The following is a 21,634-nucleotide window of genomic DNA, read 5'->3' on the forward strand; positions in this document are numbered from 1 at the left end:
ACAGTATCAAAGGCATGATCTCTGAAAGAAACCAATGATAAGCTGGATTTCTTTAAAATTAGAAACTTCTGTTCTGCAAAAGACAATGTCAAGAGAATGAGAAGACAAGTCACAGACTTGGGAGAAAATATTTGGAAAAAGATATCTGATAAAAGACTGTTATCCAAAATACACAAAGGACTCTTATAAAAAACTCAACAGTAAGAAAGAACCTGATTGAAAAATGAGCCAAAGACCTTAACAGACACCTCACCAAAGAGGATGTACAGATGGCAGATAAGCATATGAAAAGGTGTGCCACATCATATGTCATCAGGGAAATGCAAATTAAAACAATGAGCTACCACCGCACACCTATTAGAATGACCAAAATTGGGAACACTGATAACTCCAAATGCTGGTGAGGATGAAGAGCCACAGAAACTCTCATTCAATGTTGGTGGGAATTCAGAGTGGAAATTCAGCCACTTTGGAAGACAGTTTGGCAGTTTCTTAATAAAAGTAAACATACTCTTACCTTGTGATCAGCAGTCATGCCCTTGGTATATATGTAGATGAGTTGAAAACTTATGTCTAAACAAAAACATGCACATGGATGTTTATAGCAGCCTTTTTCATAATTGCCAAACCTGGAAGCAACCAATATATCCTTCAGTAGGTGAATGGATAAATAAACTGTGGTACATTCAGCTCTAAAAGGAAATGAGCTATCAGGCCATGAAATGACATGGAGGAAATTAATTGCATATTATTAAGTAAAAGAAGCCAATCTGAAAAGGCTGCATACTGTATGATTCCAACCTTCGGACATTCTGGAAAAGACTAAATATGGAGACAATAAAAAGACAAGTTGTTGTCAGAGGTTTAGGTCCATAGATTTCTTCAGATTCTCAGGGGAGTTGACGAGAGTTCTAAGAGAGGTGAGTCAGAAATCTCAATTTCCTCCTTCCCCTTTCCCTCTCCTTTCTTTCTTTTTTCCTCTTTTTCTCTCAAAAGTGATTGATTAAAATAGTATAACATTTGTTGCATTGAATTTTATTTAAAACATGAGATTCAGTTGTGTCTAGCTTTTTCCAAAAGTTTAGATTGCTTTGTCTTCTGTTGAATGTCTTGGAAACAGGCACAGTAAGGCACAGTAACAATGGGATAGTTACCTGATTTTGAATCTTGGCTTTGTCTCTTACTTAGTGTGAGACCTTGGGTTTATCATTTAATTTAGCTAAACCTCAGTTTTCTCCTCTATAAAATGGAACTAGTAATAGTAACTGTGATATAAAATTGCTTCAAAGATTAAATGAAGTATAACTGTATGGAAAGCACTTAGCACAGTGTCTGGCACATAGCAAGTATGACATGAATATTAGATGCCACTGCAATTATTATTATCACTGCTGTTACTTTTATCAGTGGTAGGTAAGAGCACTGTATTTTGAAACTCTACAAACTTATCAGCCTCTACAATTTGATATGCTTCTTCTACCTTTCTTCACAAGTTTGGCAATTTTACCATTAGTTTATTCACATTTTTCTGTGAGCATATTTCTTCACCTCTTTATCTTTCCCACTATAATCATACCTAACATTATATGGGTACTACTGTGTGCTAGGTGCTATGTGAAATGCTTTATGAACATTGGAGCAGAAGTTGGAAGACTCGGTTCTGGTCCCAGTTCTGTCACTCAGCCTTTTGACTTGGTCAAGAAATTGAATCTTACTAATTTTGTCATCTACAAAATAGGAATAATACTTCAATATTTGTCCTGTCTTTATAGTTTGTTGTGATGATTAAATGATATGTTTTCAAAAGCCCTTCATAAAATGTAAATAAATGTGCAGATATAAAGTATTACTATTTTTGTCAAGCTTAAATGTCAAATTTGTATAGTCCATTGCCCTTCAGATGGAATTACCTAGCTGTAGTTTCTGCCTTTCTGGAGTCTTTCTTAGTAAGAGCCTCACATAGAGCAGTCACGGAGAATAGAAACATCTTAACCTAATAGCAGTTTTGCCTGTTCTACATTTTAAGAAAGGTTGGTTAAAGTGTTTGAATTGTATACATATGGGTGCATGATAGGGTAAATGCATAAATGGGTGAAGATGAGTTAAATTATTTTTGAGAATTTTATAAGATTAGGATCTGAATTCACAGGAAGCTGCTAGTGTTTTGCTGATCACTCTAAGAAGTTTGTGAAGGAAGTATAATTCAGGAAAATTCAAGTTAATTTTAACTTTGGGTGGTATATAGGAAGAGAAGTGAGGTGGTCTGGAATATTCGGTAAAGGGTTGTTAGCACAGGGCCTTGGGGTGCAGTGTAATGGGAAGTCAGTGGTGTAATTGCAGAGCTCTAACTGGAAGATAGTCTCCTGTGGCTATGTGATCTTGGACAAATCAGCCTCTAAATCTCAATTTTCTAAGCTGTAAAGTAGAGCTAATAATACATACTTTAAAATTTGTGTGAGGGGATATTTGCCATCATGATTTATCGTTTACTATTAGGGTTGGAAAGTGCTTGGAGAGCCGTTGAAGCAAAGGTTTTGTGGGTTGTTGATGATTACTTTAAATTTTATTGCTTGTGTGTTGAGAATTTGGACCTGGACTAAGGCTGTCAGATAAAATACTTACTAATTTTTACTTGCTGAGTCTGACAACCTTAGTCTGGATGGGGGACTGTGGAAGGAGGATGAGCAGCTCCACCTCAGCCTCTTAAGTGTGCATGTCTTTGTGCGTATATATGTTTTGTTTGCTTGACTTTTGATAGTGAAGATTCTATATAAACCGATGTTGGCTATAAAAGATTTTTGAAGTATAGGAATCACTGTTACATTGAAGGCCGAAGCCTAAAACAAAACAGGAGAGTATTAGCTTCTATTTTGGATATTCTTCACTCTGGGGCTCTTCTATGAAAAAGGAAAAACAAACAAGCTAACAGGAATGACATACACACATACAAAACAACCCAAAGAAACTTGAGATTGTTTGTTGTTGTAACTGTAGTACAAGGTTAGTATTTATTTATTTATCAGTTTAAGTAGCCACAGAGAGATAAGCAACTCCTTTGTACTTCTAATGAGAAGTTCAGGTCTTTATGTAAACTGCACACTCCTGTTTGTGGGGGAATGATTCTTTGGTACAGTCTATAAAAATATAGAATATAATCCTGTATTTTCAAAGTCCGCCTGTGCAACTGAGGAAAGACTGGGTCATATGAATACTATAGTTACTTTATTTGCTGAGTCTGCTCTGTAGCTGATGCTTGGTTTTATTCATCAGTGTTCTTTTCTAGTAAATTATTTTGTATTTATATATTTTTACTTTTAGTGGAAAAAGGTTTAAAATAAAACTAAGTAACTGAATATAAGTATAGGAGATGTCATTTCTAAATGAAAAGAATATACACAGGTAATTTCAAAATGTTGAAATTAGTATCTGTTATTTGTTACTGTATGTAAATGTGCCATACACATATTTAAGTAAATCAGGAGCCACTTTAGTGCTCCTTTTTGACTGAGTCTGTTCACCATTAAAATCATCCTAATCTTCAATGAAACATGTAATTGACCTTACAAACCTGCTGCTTTTATTTAAGTTGAGAAGTTTTGTTTTGATGAATTCAGTGTGATATAAGCTAAAAAGAAGAATGTCATGTTTTTAAGTATTTATGTTGAAAAATTTGATTTATACAAAAATCCAGTTTCTAGAGGCTTTTAAAAATATTTTTTCATGTTTTGTTTTATTTCATCAGAACACTACAGTAGACTGTAAAATAACGTCATCTACAACTGGAGATAAACACTTTGATAAAAGTCCCACTAAAACAAGGCACCCTCGGAAAATTGATCTAAGAGCTCGATACTGGGCATTTCTTTTTGACAATCTTCGCCGGGCAGTAGATGAAATCTATGTAACTTGTGAATCAGATCAGAGTGTGGTGGAATGTAAGGTAAGGTTTGCTTTGAGGCTTTGTAATCCATTTGAAGTCAGATTCTCCAATTTTTGCTACATCTGACTCGATAATTTGCCTCAGTATACAGTACTTTAATAATAACTGTAGTCTCCATGCTATACGCTAGATCTGCAGAACTTATTCATCTTATAACTGAAAGTCTGTACCCTTTGACCAACATCTCCCTATTTCCCCATCACTTGCAACCACTGTTCTACTCTCTGCTTCTGTGAGTGTGTCAGGTTTTTCTTTGTTTTGATTTTTCAAGAGTACCCTTGTTGTTGTTTGCATTACCTCATTATTCACTTTTATATTCTGTGCAAGATTTGGTAGAAAGTTGTCTTGATACATAGTCCTAGGCAAGAAATTAAAGGATAAGTACACGTACACACAATTTATTAAAAAATCTCTCTTATCTGTGTTCTCCATTGGTACTGTAGGTGGCATTAGTGAGATTTTCACATTCTTTGGTTTCCTGTTTAATGTCTTTAATTGGACATTGCTCCTTTTCTGTTGAGATACTTATCACTCTTCTAATTCACTGTGATCAGGGAAAAGTGAGATTGATGGCTAACCATAAACAATCCTGGGCGGGATTAGGATGTCATTGTAAGGTGTGTTTTCTAATTTTAGATAACCTTGTATTTGTAATAGTATATTAAACAGACACATAGCATAATCTGGCTCTAAAAATTCACTAGAAAGTCTGGCCTTTTAGTAGATACAAACTATGTACTGTATTAGTTTATATTAAATAAAATTATTTTGAGAAAAACCAGAACGATATATCATCATAGAAATATTACAGAGGTAGCTTCTGTTTCTACAGTGAACATGGTTGAAAATCCTGGAATTCATTGTTTAACCTTTGAAATATTCGAAGGGTCAAAGCAAAGTTACATGTTGACACAACAGCTATGTTTCCTCTAAAATTGGAAACAGCCAAAATGTTTTAAACTAGCCTAAAAATATGACTCTTCAGAAACACTTTTCAGAATGAACAGTGATTGAAATCACCCAAATTTATGCTTTAGTTGTCGCAATTAATATTGTTACTATCAGCATGTAAAACTTTTTATGTTTTAAGAAAAATATTTTTAAGGAAAATCATATCATTGGGGTGGAATGAATCAGCATGTTGTGGTAGAAAACACTATTGGATTTAATTTTGGGTTATAGTTTCTTATATAAAATGAGCATGTGGGCCTCGATAATCTTTAGGTCATCCCTAGAGATCAATAAGATCAGCAGATTCTTTGATTTTGTGATTAAAAATAACAAAAGGTTGACTGAAGAAATCAAATTTGTCAAATGTATACTTCTTTATAGAAGTGAGTTGGACTAATTGCAACCATGTCTCTGTGATGAGCAGAAACTCTTGCACCTATCTCTGATACTGTATTCAGGGAAGCTAGACTTGCCATTAGACAGTGTAGCTTTTTTTAAAAAATTTATTATATATATGCAATAGAATATTACTCAGCCATCAAAAAGAATGAAATAATGACATTTGCAGCAACATTGGTGGACCTAGAGATTATCATCTCTAGTGAAAGAGAAAGACACATACCATGTGATATCACTTATATGTGGAATCTAAAATATGATACAAGGGCTTCCCTCATGGCACAGTGGTTGAGAGTCTGCCTGCTGATGCAGGGGACACGGGTTCGTGCCCCGGTCTGGGAAAATCCCACATGCTGTGAAGCGGCTGGGCCCGTGAGCCATGGCCGCTGAGCCTGCGCGTCTGGAGCCTGTGCTCCGCAATGGGAGAGGCCACAACAGTGAGAGGCCCGCATACCGCGAAAAAAAAAAAGAAAAAAAAATATATGATACAAATCAACATATATATGAAACAAAGACAGTGTAGCTTTTATTTTCAGTCCTGTCAAAGCTTTGTGAAAGTTTAACAGTAATAGAAATTGGTTGTGCAAGTTGTAGATAACTTGCCTCAGTATACAGAATAAGTCAGAAAGAGAAAGACAAATACCATATGCTAACACATATATATGGAATTTAAGAAAAAAAAATGTCATGAAGAACCTAGGGGTAAGACAGGAATAAAGACACTGACCTACTAGAAAATGGACTTGAGGATATGGGGAGCGGGAAGAGTAAGCTGTGACAAAGCGAGAGAGAGGCATGGACATATATACACTACCAAACATAAGGTAGATAGCTAGTGGGAAGCAACCGCATAGCACAGGGAGATCAGCTTGGTGCTTTGTGACCTCCAGGAGGGGTGGGATAGGGAGGGTGGGAGGGAGGGAGATGCAAGAGGGAAGAGATATGGGAACATATGTATATGTATAACTGATTCACTTTGTTATAAAGCAGAAACTAACACACACCCCAAAAAACAGTATACATTACAAGAATGGAGAAGATTTAAAAAAAATTTCTTTTAATTTTTAACTTTTTATTATGAGAATTTTCAAATACAAAGTAAAATAATGCAATATAGGGACTTCCCTGGTGGCACAGTGGTTAAGAATCCGCCTGCCAATCCAGGGGACACGGGTTCGATCCCTGGTCCGGGAAGATCCCACATGCCGCAGAGCAACTAAGCCTGTGCACCACAACTACTGAGCCTGTGCTCTAGAGCCTGTGAGCCACAACTACTGAGCCCACGTACCACAGCTACTGAAGCCCGTGTGCTTAGAGCCTGTGCTCCGCAACAAGAGAAGCCACCACAATGAGAAGCCCACGCACCAAAACGAAGAGTAGCCCCTGCTCACCGCAACTAGAGAAAGCCCATGTACAGCAATGAAGATCCAACACAGCCAAAAATAAATAAATAAATAAATATATTTTTTTAATTAAAAAAGAAAGAAAGAATGGAGAAGATTTTGACAGAGGAGTAGAAATGTGTTCTCTATTCTTTGTACTGTGTCAAGATGCTCAAAGGTTTATGCTGAGAAATAAAATCTGGGAGCTTAAAAGTTAATTTCATACCCAACTCTGCTCCTCTCCCCATCTAGGACTTACAGGTGGTGATGTAAAAATATACAGTTTAATATTTGCTTTATCCATGTGCTGGGTATATAATAACTGGAGTTCTATTTTTGTTTTGTTCTATTCTCATTTTAAAAGCATTTCTATCCATTATCTCATTTGATTAGTACCTTTGTAAGATGTATAACCGTCATTTTATAGATCCTCATTGTACAGGTGCATTCAGCCTTTGTTGATTTACTGATAATATTTATCCTTCTTTGTGATTTTTGTGCAACGCCTTTGTTAAGTAACCACAGTTCAGTTCTTTGTCTCATATGTAAAATGCAGTTAATAACTCCTGTATTATGTAATTCACATGATAAGTACAGCATGAAAAAGTATCTTAACTGTATCAACCAAGATTGCTGACCAGAGCCAATCTCTTTAATCAAGAGGCTAAATTTCTCATTTTTTTCGTTTAAAGGCATTCCTGTTATGCCATCAGCTACTTCACTGCATGACTTGTTAAGAACTGACTTTTCCAGCAAAGCTGTGCTCTGACCATCACCACTGCATTTCCCCTTCTTCCATATAAAGTGGGATAGGGGGAGATTGCCTTTTGGGGAGTGCACAGTTAATGAAGTTTGATGTGGTGCGTGAATTGCTTGTGAAGTTTGCATGTATGGCTGCAGGAGACCGGCATCTTGTTCTCTGGCTGGATCTTTGCCGTACTGATTTTGGTGCCTGTGGAATATGTTGAGAGATTTTTGGGGAAAGCATACTGGGAACATATTGTACTTTCCATTCCCTGTTTTCCATTTCAACCTGGGGGAACTGGATGTGTGGCTCTGGAATTTTGGGGGCATCCTTGAATATAGAGACTGGTACCTACATCTCCCTTAGAGATTTCATAGCATAATAAGCTTGCTGGAGTAGCTCATGCCAGCTGGGCTTGAAGGGACTTTAGGGTAGTATGCTTTCTTTAGAAGGAGATAGGATGGGACTTGTCATTGACCAAGTAAAGAAGACCCCCAGTGCATCTCACGATTTATGTGAGGGTAGAATTGTGTACATTAGTGAAGATGTTGGAGTAATAGGGGCTTCCTGTGGGGATACTTGGTTAGGTAAAATATACCAACCTCTGTTGGAGTTGAGGCAGATACTGCTTGGGCAGAGGGAGCCAGGGTGAACCTGACCACTGCCTAGAGAACCATGAATGTTCCCTGTGCAGAAATTACCATGTACTGCAGAGATCAGTAGAGACCAGTGACTTCAGATTGATTCAGAGAAAGATTAGGGATGCATCTCTGCCTGGCAGCACTTGATTCTTTTGGTGGTCAGTATCACCTTAGTCCCTGGAGAAGGACTGGCTGATGACTGTAGTAGATCCCACTAATAACTGGTGAGATCTATATTAAGTAGGCTATTGCTCTGTTCCCACAGCTTCCGCTTATGGCAAGGACATAAGTTTGTGAATGTAGGAGAGTTTGAAGGGATACAGAGGAGGAAGAGAGGAGAGACACAGTGAGGACAAGCTGTGTTCTTCCCCACCAGAAGCATCTGCTAAAGGCCATGTAATTCTCACCTGTGCTAATAGGCAGGTTGTCTGTAGATGGGATTTAAAAACCAAGCTTTGATAATTGAATGTGACTGAAAAACAGTGGAATTTCACTGAGCATGCTCAGCAGGTTTAGTATTCAACTGAGTAGTTAGTTATATGGGGGAAAAATAAAAGTATTCTATGTTTATATCTCAATAGTTGAGACTTCTCAATTCAACAAGTAAGGATCAAAATGAGATGTGAGAAAGTGCTTACAAAGGTATGACACGCAATAAAAAGAAAATAAATTTTATAATTAGCTGAAAGGAGAAGTCACAGATGGAGAAAGAAGAATATAGGTCCAGGACAGAGAAGGAATCATTATAGAAGTAGGAAGAAGATAGGAGAATAGGAATGTCCCAAAAGCCATGGAAGAAGTAGGAGTGGTGCATAGGTTAAGAATGACTGCAGTTGAGAGAAAGCTGTTCAACTTGGCCTTCAAGAGGGATAAGAACAGATGGGATCAAGGTGGAAATTTGTGATAAGAATTTGAAATTCCATTTGATAGGTTCTTTGCTCTTTTTATTTTGGAAAGTAGTAGGTGTGGGGTTGGAAGTTTGAAGAGAGTGGAAAGGTCTGAAATAATTGTGATGGAGAATGAAAGGGCTGACATATAGAAACCACAAGATTGCCCAGCAGCCTTGAAGGTCACAGTTGAGATTGGAAATTCTTCTCTTTCCTGTATCTTCAGTTTTCCTAATTAGATTCTTTTCCCATCAGCATACAACATGCTTATTTCTCTTCCATTCTGAACTACAAAAATAAGAACAAGAAGAAGAAACCCCCAAACCCTTTCTCTACTTTACTTATCCTTTCATCTACTCTCCCAGTCCCCATTTTCCTCCTCCCCTTTTTAACCAAGTTTCTTAGAAGAACTTTCTACATTTGCTACCTTCATTTCCTTTTCTCCTGGGTACTCATTAGTCTACTCCAACCTGGTGTCACATCCCATCAGAACTCCTGTTAAGTTCTTATTAAAGTCACTCAGTAAGTCCAGTGGCTGTTTTTCAGTCCCTTCCATGATTGCTGAGTAACATTTCATGCTGTTGACCACTCCCCTCTTCTTAGAGCACTCCCTTCTTTGGCTTTTATGGAACAACCTCTGCTAGTTTTCTTCCTCCTTTGTTGGCTGCTGCTTCTGCCTCCTCTTTATTGGCTTTTTCTTTTCCACCTGACCTTTAGCTTTTGAGAAGTCATTAAAGCTCCTTTTAGACCATCTTTCTCCCTCTGCGTTTTCTCCATGCCATGGCTTAATTTACTATTCATTTTCTGATGATTCTTAAATTTATATGTCTAGCCTATATCTTTCTTCTGATTTTCAGACTTGTATGTCCAACTTGCCTAGTTGGCATCTCCACTTGGATATTTCACAAGCATGTCAAACTGACGTATATAAAACCAAGTTCATGGTAACTTCCTCTGCCCCAAACCTGAAGATGTATTTCTCTTCCCCCCTCCTCCCTTCACCTCACACCAGCCACTGTCCAATGAATCGGCCTCTTTCAGATTACTTACTAAATCTTTCTTATCTGTCCACTTCTCTCATTCTCCACTGCTACCATTCTAGTCCAAGCCACCAGTAAAAAATGCCTGGATTACAACTGAAACCTTGTAACAGGACTCCCTGCATCCTTCCAATCCATTCTCCACCTTATAGACAAAATGATACTTAAAAACCACAAAAATAAGCTCTAATTTTTTTGATGAGAGCTCCTCAAAAGTTTCCCTTTGCTCTGAGCATTAAAATCTTCAGCATGACCTTCAAATCTTGAGTGACTTGATTGGTGCTAACTTCATTTCACACCACTTTTCTCTCTTCCCTTCTGCCTCATTTAAACCAGCCTTCTTTCAGTTAGTCAAACAAGCCATGTGCTCACCAGTCTTCAGACATTTCCACATTCTGATTTTTCTGCCAGAACACTAATCCCTGATTCTCCTTGCCCAGCACCTCCTCACCTCCCCCATCCCTTTTTTTTTGCGGTACGCGGGCCTCTCACTGTTGTGGCCTCTCCCATTGCGGAGCACAGGCTCCGGACGCACAGGCTCAGCGGCCATGGCTCACGGGCCCAGCCGCTCCGCGGCATGTGGGATCTTCCCGGACCGGGGCACGAACCCGTGTCCCCTGCATCGGCAGGCGGACTCTCAACCACTGCGTCACCAGGGAAGCCCTCCCCCATTCCTTTTACCTAATTTCTATTCTTAATTTAGGTTTCAGTTTAAGTGTCACTTCCTCAGGGGGAGCCTATCCAGATATTTCAGACTAAACCAGGTTCCCCTATAATATACAGTCGTCCCTCAGTATCTGCAGGGGATTGGTTCCAGGACACCTTCTCTCCCAACCCCTGCCCTGTGGATACCAATATCCATGGATGCTCAAGCCCCTTACATAAAATGACATAGTACATTCAGCCCTGGGTATCCATGGCTTCTGCTTGGGTGCGTATGGCCCGACTGTACTCTTAATACTTTCCCTAGAAGCACTTATCACAATTGAAATTACATAATTGTTTAGTTTGTTGTTTTTATATCTGTCTCCCTTACTAGACAGTAAGCTCCATGAGGACAGAAACCATACTGTCTTGTTCACCCCTCCATCATCAGTTCTTGGAACTGGTGTTGAAACATAGTAAATGCTCTGTAAATAGATGTCAAAAGGCTGTGTGAAGCAATGAGACTACATAGATTTTGGGGGTGAAGACACTGGTTTACACAGTGATGTGATTCTCCTCTCTCCTGAGTTATACTTAGCATTCAGTCGCTTGCTAAAAATGCACAAAGATGGTGGGTAGATGAATTAATCATGGGTAGGTATTTTTTAGGCAGATGCAGTGTAAAGGACTGAAGTAAAGTAAAGGACTGAAGAGGGTAAGAGAGTAGTTCGAGTAGTGGACCATGGAACCTAAGCTGGATGGGGAAGGAAATGACTATTGCAGAAGCCTGATAGACGTGGAGAAAGTAAAGAAGCTAAGTATTTGCAAATATCCTTTGGACATGGTAGCAATATGTAAGGTTGATTCTCTGTAGATAGAAATTGATAAGTTTATATTTTTAAAGTTACTATTTACATACTCCAAATTATTACTTTTTTTAATCTCCTTGATCTGTCAGACACAGATATTTTAGTCTCCCACTACTATTGCAGTTTCTTCAATATTTCCTTGAATTTCTGAGAATTTTTTTTTAAATTGCAAAATAGATTTATAGAATTATCCCATCTAGGCACACAAGTGCAAAAGTCTAGAAGTGCAAAAGAAGTTTTTGCAGCAAAACAATAGGCTGGAGAGCCTTGGATTGTAGGAGAGAGAAGGGTGGAGAGTGAAGTGGTTAGAGGAGTGTCCTCAGAGGCTTTGACCTGGAGATGGGGAGCCATGTTAGATCAGTTGTGGGGAGCACCGAGGATGGGCGGGCTCTGGGAGAAGACCTCCTCTCAGTCTGTGCATTGCCAGTTTGGGGCATTGCCACAACGAAGTATACTCAGCAGTGACCAGCAGAGGGAGGCCTTGAATTTGAGCCCCTAGGAAAACATCTTCATTTAATGCCATTGTTTCTATTGGAAAATCAGATTTAACTTAAGGCAAAACTTTTAGGTAATAACCTGCTGTAGGAATAAGTATTACATGCATGTTTACTTTATCATAATCTACTTTCAGTTAGTATCAGACTGTTCCATGAAGAGTGTAAGGACATTACAACAGCACAATTCCATTGACCTACTCCACCTTTTATGTTCTCATTGCTTATATTTTACTACTCTATACACTGTAAGCGTCTCAATTTCTTAATTTTTGCTGTAAAAATTGATGGTCTTTTACAGAAATTTGAAAAGAAAATATATAAAATAAAGGTACTAAGATTTTTAAAACCATTTTGCTGCCTTATTATTAGTTGTAAAAATGATCATATGAGTAGTATTTTCACTGTGAATTTAACATTTGTGAATTCTGTTTTGTGTGATGTTAATATTATAATCTCTCTATCTTTTTTTGGTTTGTTTGATTTGCCTATTGCCCTTTAGCTCGGGTATTGCACTTTGTTACAAAGAACATGAGATTCTGCACAGGGAGAGTGGCTAAGAGTTCACCTGTGCACTTATGGACTAGGCTTTGGTTACCTCACCATTGTTTTACATTAATAACTATCAAAAATCTACTTTTTACTTTTTATTTATTCAGGATATGTATAAACTGTGAAATGATCACCACAATAACTCTAGCTGACATTCATCACCACACATAGTTACAATTTTTTTTTCTTTCTGGTGATAAGTTTTAAGATCTACTCTCTTAGCAACTTTCAAATATACATTATTATTAACTATAGTCACCATGCTGTACATTACATTTCCTGGACTTCATTATTTTGTAACTGAAAGTTTGTACCTTTTGACCAACTTATTAACCTATTTCACCCACCTTCCACCCCATTAATAACTATCTTTTCCTCTATCTGTATCTGGTCTTATTCTGGTTATGTATTCTTTGCTGTTTTTCATTCATTGTACGCTTACAGTAAAATTTTGCTCTTTTTATTGATTAAAGAATAATTACTCCTATGTATATAACATTTCCTGAGACATTATTTTATGATTCAGTGTTTAAATTGTAGAGGTAGATGAATTGTTATTTTTTAGTGTATTTAACATGACACTTCATTGATGATGTCTTCGTTGATAAGTCTTTGTTCCTTGTATTTGGTTCTCATTTATTATAATCAATAGAGAATAGATTATTTTTCTTTGGGGTATTTGGAATAACTTAATAACTTGATCCCACAGTCACCATGTTGTAACTATTACTGGGGTTAGTCAAACCTGACTTATCTGGGCTAAGTTCCTAGTAATGGTAGCCTAGTTCTTAGGAGTAGCTATCAAACCATATTATACTTTCATTTTAAAAGATTTCTTCCTGATTTCTTTATTTCTGTTAATGACTACCACTCTCCCAGCCACCCATGCTTTCTTCTTTGTCAGCTTCAAAGTTCCTATTCATTCATTTTTTGCATTTTTTTCCCATTCACACATCCCCTCCCTGTTTCCTAGTGTCAATACATTGCCTTTTAAAGACCCTTATTACTCTCTGGTAAACTTTTTTCTTGTCCTTTTGGGTATGTCCCTGTCTCGTTTTTTTTTTCCTCCTTTTGTAGTGCTTTTTACCAATGACGTTAATCTTTCATTTTTTCTTATTTTTATTTTAACATCTTTATTGGAGTATAATTGCTTTACAGTGGTGTGTTAGCTTCTGCTTTATAACAAAGTGAATCAGCTCTACGTATACATACATTCCCATATTTCCTCCCTCTTGCGGCTCCCTCCCACCCTCCCTATCCCACCCTCCCTATCCCACCCCTCTAGGTGGTCACAAAGCACTGAGCTGATCTCCCTGTGCAAAGCAGCTGCTTCCCACTAGCTATCTATTTTACGTTTGGTAGTGTATATATGTCAGTGCTACTCTCTCACTTGGTCCCAGCTTACCCTTCCCTCTACCCGTGTCCTCAAGTCCATTCTCTATGTCTGCGTCTTTATTCCTGTCCTACCCCTAGGTTCTTCAGAACCACTTTTTAAAAAAAATTCCATATATATGTGTTAGCATACAGTATTTGTTTTTCTCTTTCTGACTTACTTCACTCTGTATGACAGTCTCTAAGTCCATCCACCTCACTACAAATAACTCAATTTCATTTCTTTTTATGGCTGAGTAATATTCCATTGTATATATGTGCCACATCTTCTGTATCCGTTCATCTGTCGATGGACACTTGGGTTAGGTTGCTTCCATGTCCTGGCTATTGTAAATAGAGCTGCAGTGAACACTGTGGTACATGACTATTTTAAAATTGTGGTTTTCTACGGGTATATGCCCAGTAGTGGGATTGGTGAGTCGTATGGTAGTTCTGTTTTTAGTTTTCTGAGGAAGCTCCATACTGTTCTCCATAGTGGCTGTATCAATTTACATTCCCACCAACAGTGCAAGAGTGTTCCCTTTTCTCCACACCCTCTCCAGCATTTATTGTTGTAGATTTCTTGATGATGGCCATTCTGACTGGTGTGAGGTGATACCTCATTGTAGTTTTGATTTGCATTTCTCTAATGATTAGTGATGTTGAGCATCCTTTCATGTGTTTGTTGACAATCTGTATATGTTCTTTGGAGAAATGTCTATTTAGGTCGTCTGCCCAATTTTGCATTGGGTTGTTTGTTTTTTTAATATAGAGCCACATGAGCTACTTGTATATTTTGGAGAATAATCCTTTGTCAGTTGCTTCGTTTGCAAATATTTTCTCCCATTCTGAGGGTTGTCTTTTCATCTTGTTTATGGTTTCCTTTGTTTTGAAAAAGCTTTTAAGTTTCATTAGGTCCCATTTGTTTATTTTTGGTTTTTTACCATTTCTCTAAGAGGTGGGTCAAAAAGGATCTTGTCATTTATGTCATAGAGTGCACTGCCTGTGTTTTCCTCTAACAGTTTGATAGTTTCTGGCCTTACCTTTAGGTCTTTAATCCATTTTGAGTTTATTTTTGTGTATGGTGTTAGGGAGTGTTCTAATTTCATACTTTTACATGTACCTGTCCAGTTTTCCCAGCACCACTTATTGAAGAGGCTGTCTTTTCTCCACTGTATATGCTTGCCTCCTTTTTCAAAAATAAGGTGGCCATATGTGCATGGGTTTATCTCTGGGCTTTCTATCCTATTCCATTGATCTATATTTCTGTTTTTGTGCCGGTACCATACTGTCTTGATTACTCTACCTTTGTAGTATAGTCTGAAGACAGGGAGCCTGATTCCTCCAGCTCCATTTTTCGTTCTCAAGATTGCTTTGGCTATTTAGGGTCTTTTGTGTTTCCATACAAATTTTGAAATTTTTTGTTCTAGTTCTGTGAAAAATGCCATTGGTAGTTTGATAGGGATTGCATGGAATCTGTAGATTGCTTTGGGTAGTAGAGTCATTTTCACAATGTTGATTCTTCAAATCCAAGAACATGGTATATCTGTCCGTCTATTTCTATCATCTTTAATTTCTTTCATCAGTGTCTTATAATTTTCTGCATACAGGTCTTTTGTCTCCTTAGGTAGGTTTATTCCTAGATATTTTATTCTTTTTGTTGCAGTGGTATATGGGAGTGTTTTCTTAATTTCACTTTCAGATTTTTCATCATTAGTGTATAAGAATGCCAGAGATTTCTGTACATTAATTTTGTATCCTGCTACTTTACCAAATTCATTGATTAGCTCCAGTAGTTTTCTGGTAGCATCTTTAGGATTCTCTATGTATAGTATCATGTCATCTGCAAACAGCGACAGTTTTACTTCTTCTTTTCCAGTTTGGATTCCTTTTATTTCTTTTTCTTCTCTGATTGCTGTGGCTAAAACTTCCAAAACTATGTTGAATAAAAGTGGTGAGAGTGGGCAACCTTGTCTTTTCCTGATCTTAGTGGAAATGGTTTCAGTTTTTCCCCATTGAGGACAGTGTTGGCTGTGGGTTTGTCATATATGGCCTTTATTATGTTGAGGAAAGTTCCCTTTATGCCTACTTTCTGAAGGATTTTTATCATAAATGTGTGTTGAATTTTGTCAAAAGCTTTCTTTGCATCTATTGAGATGATCATACGGTTTTTCTCCTTCAGTTTGTTAATATGGTGTATCACGTTGACTGATGTGCGTATATTGCAGAATCCTTGCATTCCTGGAATAAACCCCACTTGATCATGGTGTATGATCCTTTTAATGTGCTGTTGGATTCTGTTTGCTAGTATTTTGTTGAGGATTTTTGCATCTATGTTCATCAGTGATATTGGCCTGTACTTTTCTTTCTTTGTGACATCTTTGTCTGGTTTTGGTATCAGGGTGATGGTGGCTTCGCAGAATGAGTTTGGGAGTGTTTATCCCTCTGCTATATTTTGGAAGAGTTTGAGAAGGATAGGTGTTAGCTCTTCTCTAAATGTTTGATAGAATTCACCTGTGAAGCCATCTGGTCCTGTGCTTTTGTTTGTTGGAAGATTTTTTATCACAGTTTCAATTTCAGTGCTTGTGATTGGTCTGTTCATATTTTCTATTTCTTCCTGGTTCAGTCTTGGCAGATTGTACTTTTGTAAGAATTTGTCCATTTCTTCCAGGTTGTCTGTTTTAGTGGCAATCAGTTCATTGTAGTAATCTCTCATGATCCTTTGTACTTTTGCAGTGTCAGTTGTTACTTCTCCTTTTGCATTTCTAATTGTATTGATTTGGGTCTTCTTTTTTTTTTTGATGAGTCTGGCTAATGGTTTATCAATTTTGTTTATCTTCTCAAAGAACCAGCTTTTAGTTTTATTGGTCTTTGCTATCGTTTCCTTCGTTTCTTTTTCATTTATTTCTGATCTGATTTTTATGATTTGTGTCCTTCTGCTAAGTTTGGTGGTTTTTTGTTCTTCTTTCTGTAATTGCTTTAGGTGCAGGGTCAGGTTGTTTACTCAAGGTGTTTCCTGTTTCTTACGGTGGGATTGTATTGCTATAAACTTCCCTCTTAGAACTGCTTTTGATGCATCCCATAGGTTTTGGGTCATCGTGTATCCATTGTCATTTGTTTCTAGATTTTTTTGATTTCCTCTTTGATTTCTTCAGTGATCACTTCGTTATTAAGTAGTGTATTGTTTAGCCTCCATGTGTTTGTATTTTTTACCGATCTTTTCCTGTAATTGATATCTGGTCTCATAGCGTTGTGGTCGGAAAAGGTACTTGATACAATTTCAGTTTTTTTAAATTTACCAAGGCTTGATTTGTGACCCAACATATGATCTATCCTGGAAAATGTTCTATGAGCACTTAAGAAAAATGTGTATTCTGTTGTTTTTGGATGGAATGTCCTATAAATATCAATTAAGTCCATCTTGTTTAATGTATCATTTAAAGCTTGTGTTTCCTTATTTATTTTCATTTTGGATGATCTGTCCATTGGTGAAAGTGGGGTGTTAAAGTCCCGTTCTATGATTGTGTTACTGTCGATTTCCCTTTTATGGCTGTTAGTATTTGCCTTATGTATTGAGGTAGCTCCTATGTTGCGTGCATAAATCTTTACAATTGTTATATCTTCTTTTTTGATCAATCCCTTGATCATTATGTAGTCTTCTTTGTCTCCTATAATAGTCTTTATTTTAAAGTCTCTTTTGTGTGTTATGAGAATTGCTACTCAAGCTTTCTTTTGGCTTCCATTTGCATGCAATATCTTTTTCCATCCCCTCACTTTCAGCCTGTATGTGTCCCTAGGTCTGAAGTGGGTCTCTTGTAGACAGCATATATATAGGTCTTGTTTTTGTATCCATTCAGCGAATCTTTGTCTTTTGTTAGGAGCATTTAATCCATTTACATTTAAGGGAATTATCGATATGTATGTTCCTATTTCCATTTTCTTAATTGCTTTGGGTTTGTTATTGTAGGTCTTTTCCTTCTGTTGTGTTTCTTTCCTAGAGAAGTTCCTTTAGCATTTGTTGTAAAGCTGGTTTGGTGGTGCTGAGTTCTCTTAGCTTTTGCTTGTCTTTAAAGGTTTTAATTTCTCCATGAAATCTGAATGAGATCATTGCTGGATAGAGTAATCTTGGTTGTAGGTTTTTCTCCTTCATCACTTTAAATATGTCCTGCCAGTTCCTTCTGGCTTGCAGAGTTTGTGCTGAAAGATCAGCTGTTAACCTTATGAGGATTCCCTTGTGTGTTACTTGTTGTTTTTTCCTTGCTTCTTTTAATATGTTTTCTTTGTATTTAATTTTTGATAGTTTGATTAATATGTGTCAATGCGAGTTTCTCTTTGGATTTATCCTGTATGGGACTGTCTGTGCTTCCTGGACTTGATTAACTATTTCCTTTCCCATATTAAGGAAGTTTTCAACTATAATCTCTTCAAATATTTTCTCAGTCCCTTTCTTTTTCTCTTCCTCTTCTGGGATCCCTATAATTCGAATGTTGGTGTGTTTAATGTTGTCCCGGAGGTCTCTGAGGCTGTCTTCAGTTCTTTTCATTCTTTTTTCTGCTCTGCAGGAGTTATTTCCACTATTTTATCTTCCAGGTCACTTATCTGTTCTGCTGCCTCAGTTATTCTGGTATTGATCCCTTGTAGAGTATTTTTAATTTCATTTATTTAGTTGTTCATCGTTTGTTTCATGTTTAGTTTTTCTAGGTCCTTGTTAAATGTTTCTTGCATTTTGTCTATTCTATTTACAAGATTTTGGATCATCTTTAGTATCATTTTGAATTCTTTTTCAGGTAGACTGCCTATTTCCTTTTCATTTGTTAGGTCTGTTGGGTTTTTATCTTGCTCCTTCACCTGCTCTGTGTTTTTCTGTCTTCTCATTTTGCTTATCTTACTGTGTTTGGGGTCTCCTTTTAGCAGGCTGCAGGTTCGTAGTTCCCGTTGTTTTTGGTGTCTCTCCCCAGTGGCTAAAGTTGGTTCAGTTTGTTGTGCAGGCTTCCTGGTGGAGGGGACTAGTGCCTGTGGTCTGGTGGATGAGGCTGGATCTTGTCTTTCTGGTGGGCAGGTCCATGTCTGGTGGTGTGTTTTGGGGTGTCTGTGGACTTATTATGATTTTAGGCAGCTTCTCTGCTAATGGGTGGTATTGTGTTCCTGTCTTGCTAGTTGTTTGGCATAGGGTTTCCAGCACTGTAGCTTGCTGGTCGTTGAGTGAAGCTGAGTCTTGGTGTTGAGATGGAGATCTCTGGGAGATTTTCGCCGTTTGATATTATGTGGAGCTGGGAGGTCTCTTGTGGACCAGTGTCCTGAAGTTGGCTCTCCCACCTCAGAGGCACAGCACTGACTCCTGGCTGGAGCACCAAGAGCCTTTCATCCACATGGCTCAGAAAAAATGGGAGAAAAAGTAGAAAGAAGGAATGAAAAAGGATAAAATAAAATAAAATAAAGATAAAATTGAATGAAGTTTAAAATAAAAAAATAATTATTTAAAAAATTTTGTTTAAAAGGTAAAAAACAAAACAAAATAAAACAGCGGCTTCCCTGGTGGCGCAGTGGTTGAGAGTCTGCTTGCCAATGCAGGGGATACTGGTTCGCTCCCTGGTCCGGGAGGATCCCACATGCCGCGGAGCGGCTGGGCCTGTGAGCCATGGCCGCTGGACCTGCGCGTCCGGAGCCTGTGCTCCGCAATGGGAGAGGCCACAACAGTGAGAGGCCCGTGTACAGGAAAAAAAACAAAACAAAAAACCCAAAAAACCCCAAAAGAAACGGACGGACAGAACCTGAGCACAAATGGTGAAAGCAAAGCTTTAAAGACAAAATCTCAGACAGAAGCATACACATACACACTCACAAAAAGAGGAAAAGGGGAAAAAATAATATATCTTGCTCTCAAAGTCCACCTCCTCAATTTGGGATGGTTCATTTTCTGTTCAGGTATTCCACAGCTGCAGGGTACATTAAGTTGATTTTGGAGATTTAATCCACTGCTCCTGAGGCTTCTGGGAGAGATTTCCCTTTCTCTTCTTTCTTCGCACAGCTCTGGGGGTTCAGTTTTGGATTTGGCCCCGCCTCTGCATATAGGTTGCCTGAGGGCGTCTGTACTTTGCTCAGACAGGACGGGGTTAAAGGAGCAGCTGCTTCGGGGGCTCTGGTTTACTCAGGCAGAGGCAGGGAGGGGTACAGATGTGGGGCGTGCCTGCAGCGGCAGAGGCCAGCATGATGTTGCACCAGCCTGAGGTGCGCTGTGTGTTCTCCCGGGGAAGTTGTCCCTGGATCACGGGACCCTGGCAGTGGTGGGCTGCACAGGCTCCCAGTAGGGGAGGTGTGGATAGTGACCGGTGCTTTCACACAGGCTTCTTGGTGGCGGCAGTAGCAGCCTTAGCGTCTCATGCCCGTCTCTGGCGTCCGCGCTGTTAGCTGCGGCTTGCGCCCATCTCTGGAGCTCCTTTAAGCATCACTCTTAATCCCCTCTTCTCGCACACAAGGAAACAAAGAGGGAAGAAAAAGTCTCTTGCCTCTTCGGCGGGTCCAGACTTTTTCCCAGTCTCCCTCCCGGCTAGCCGTGGTGCACTATCCCCTTCAGGCTGTGTTCACGCCTCCAACCCCTGTCCTCTCCCTGCAATCTGACCGAAACCTGAGCCTCAGCTCCCAGCCCCCGCCTGCCCTGGCGGGTGAGCAGACAAGCCTCTCGGGCTGGTGAGTGCCAGTCGGCACTGATTTTCTGTGCGGGAATCTCTCCACTTTGCCTTTCGCACCCCTGTTGCTGCGCTCTCCTCTGTGGCTCCTAAGCTTCCCCCCTCTGCCACCCGCAGTCTCTGCTCGCGAAGGGGCTTTCTAGTGTTTGGAAACCTTTTCTCCTTCACAGCTCCCTCCCACTGGTGCAGGTCCCATCCCTATTCTTTTGTCTCTGTTTTTTCTTTTTTCTTTTGCCCTACTCAGGTACGTGGGGAGTTTCTTGCCTTTTGGGTGGTCTGAGGTCTTCTGCCAGCGTTCAGTTGGTGTTCTGTTGGAGTTGTTCCATGTGTAGATGTATTTCTGATGTATCTGTGGGGAGGAAGGCGATCTCCGTATCTTACTCTTCCGCCATCTTCCTCAACTCCTGAATATCTCTGGGTAATGTCTTTTGATGCACAAATTTTTTTTAATTTCATGATGTCCCATTTATATATTTTTTCTTTTGTTGCTTTTGTCTGTGGTGTCATACCCAATAAATCATTCCGAAATCCAATGTTATGAAAGTTTTGCCTTATGTTTTCTTCTAAGAGCTTTATAGTTTTGCATCTCACATTTATGTCTTTGATCCATTTTGAGTTAATTTTAGTGTATGGTGTTAGGTAAGGGCACAATTTCATTGTTTTGCATGTGGATATCCAGTTTTCCTTGCACCATTTGTTGAAGAGTCTGTCCTTTCCCCACTGAATGGTCTTAGTGCTCTTGTCAAATATCATTTGACCATATATGTGAAGATTTATTTCTAGGCTCTTTATTCCATTGGTCTATATGTCTGTATTTATATCACTTACCACACTGTTCTGATTATTGTAGCTTTGTAGTAGGTTTTGAAATCAGGAGATGTGAGTCCTCCAGCTTTGTTGGTCTTTTTCAAGAATGTTTTGGGTATTTAGGGTCCTTGGAGTTTCCGTATGAATTTTAGGCTGGGTTTTTGTATTTCTGCAAAACTTGGGATTTTGAGTGGGATTTCACTGAATGTGTAAATTGCTTTGGGT

The 21,634-nt window shown here is 38.6% G+C and overlaps 1 protein-coding gene across 8 annotated transcripts in view; it reads left to right on the plus strand.

Annotated features, from left to right (window-relative positions):
• The window catches only part of SCAPER (S-phase cyclin A associated protein in the ER), a 509,648-nt gene that overhangs the window by 79,129 nt on the left and 408,885 nt on the right, over positions 1–21,634 (plus strand). For all 8 annotated transcript variants that reach the window (XM_081230140.1, XM_081230147.1, XM_081230145.1 and 5 more), the window contains exon 5: positions 3,743–3,940. In XM_081230140.1, coding sequence (XP_081086266.1) covers positions 3,743–3,940 — 198 coding nt within the window. The remainder of the gene's footprint in view (positions 1–3,742; positions 3,941–21,634) is intronic.

Source organism: Mesoplodon bidens (assembly GCF_964165515.1).
Source record: "Mesoplodon bidens genome assembly, chromosome: 3".
Taxonomy (NCBI): Eukaryota; Metazoa; Chordata; class Mammalia; order Artiodactyla; family Ziphiidae; genus Mesoplodon; species Mesoplodon bidens.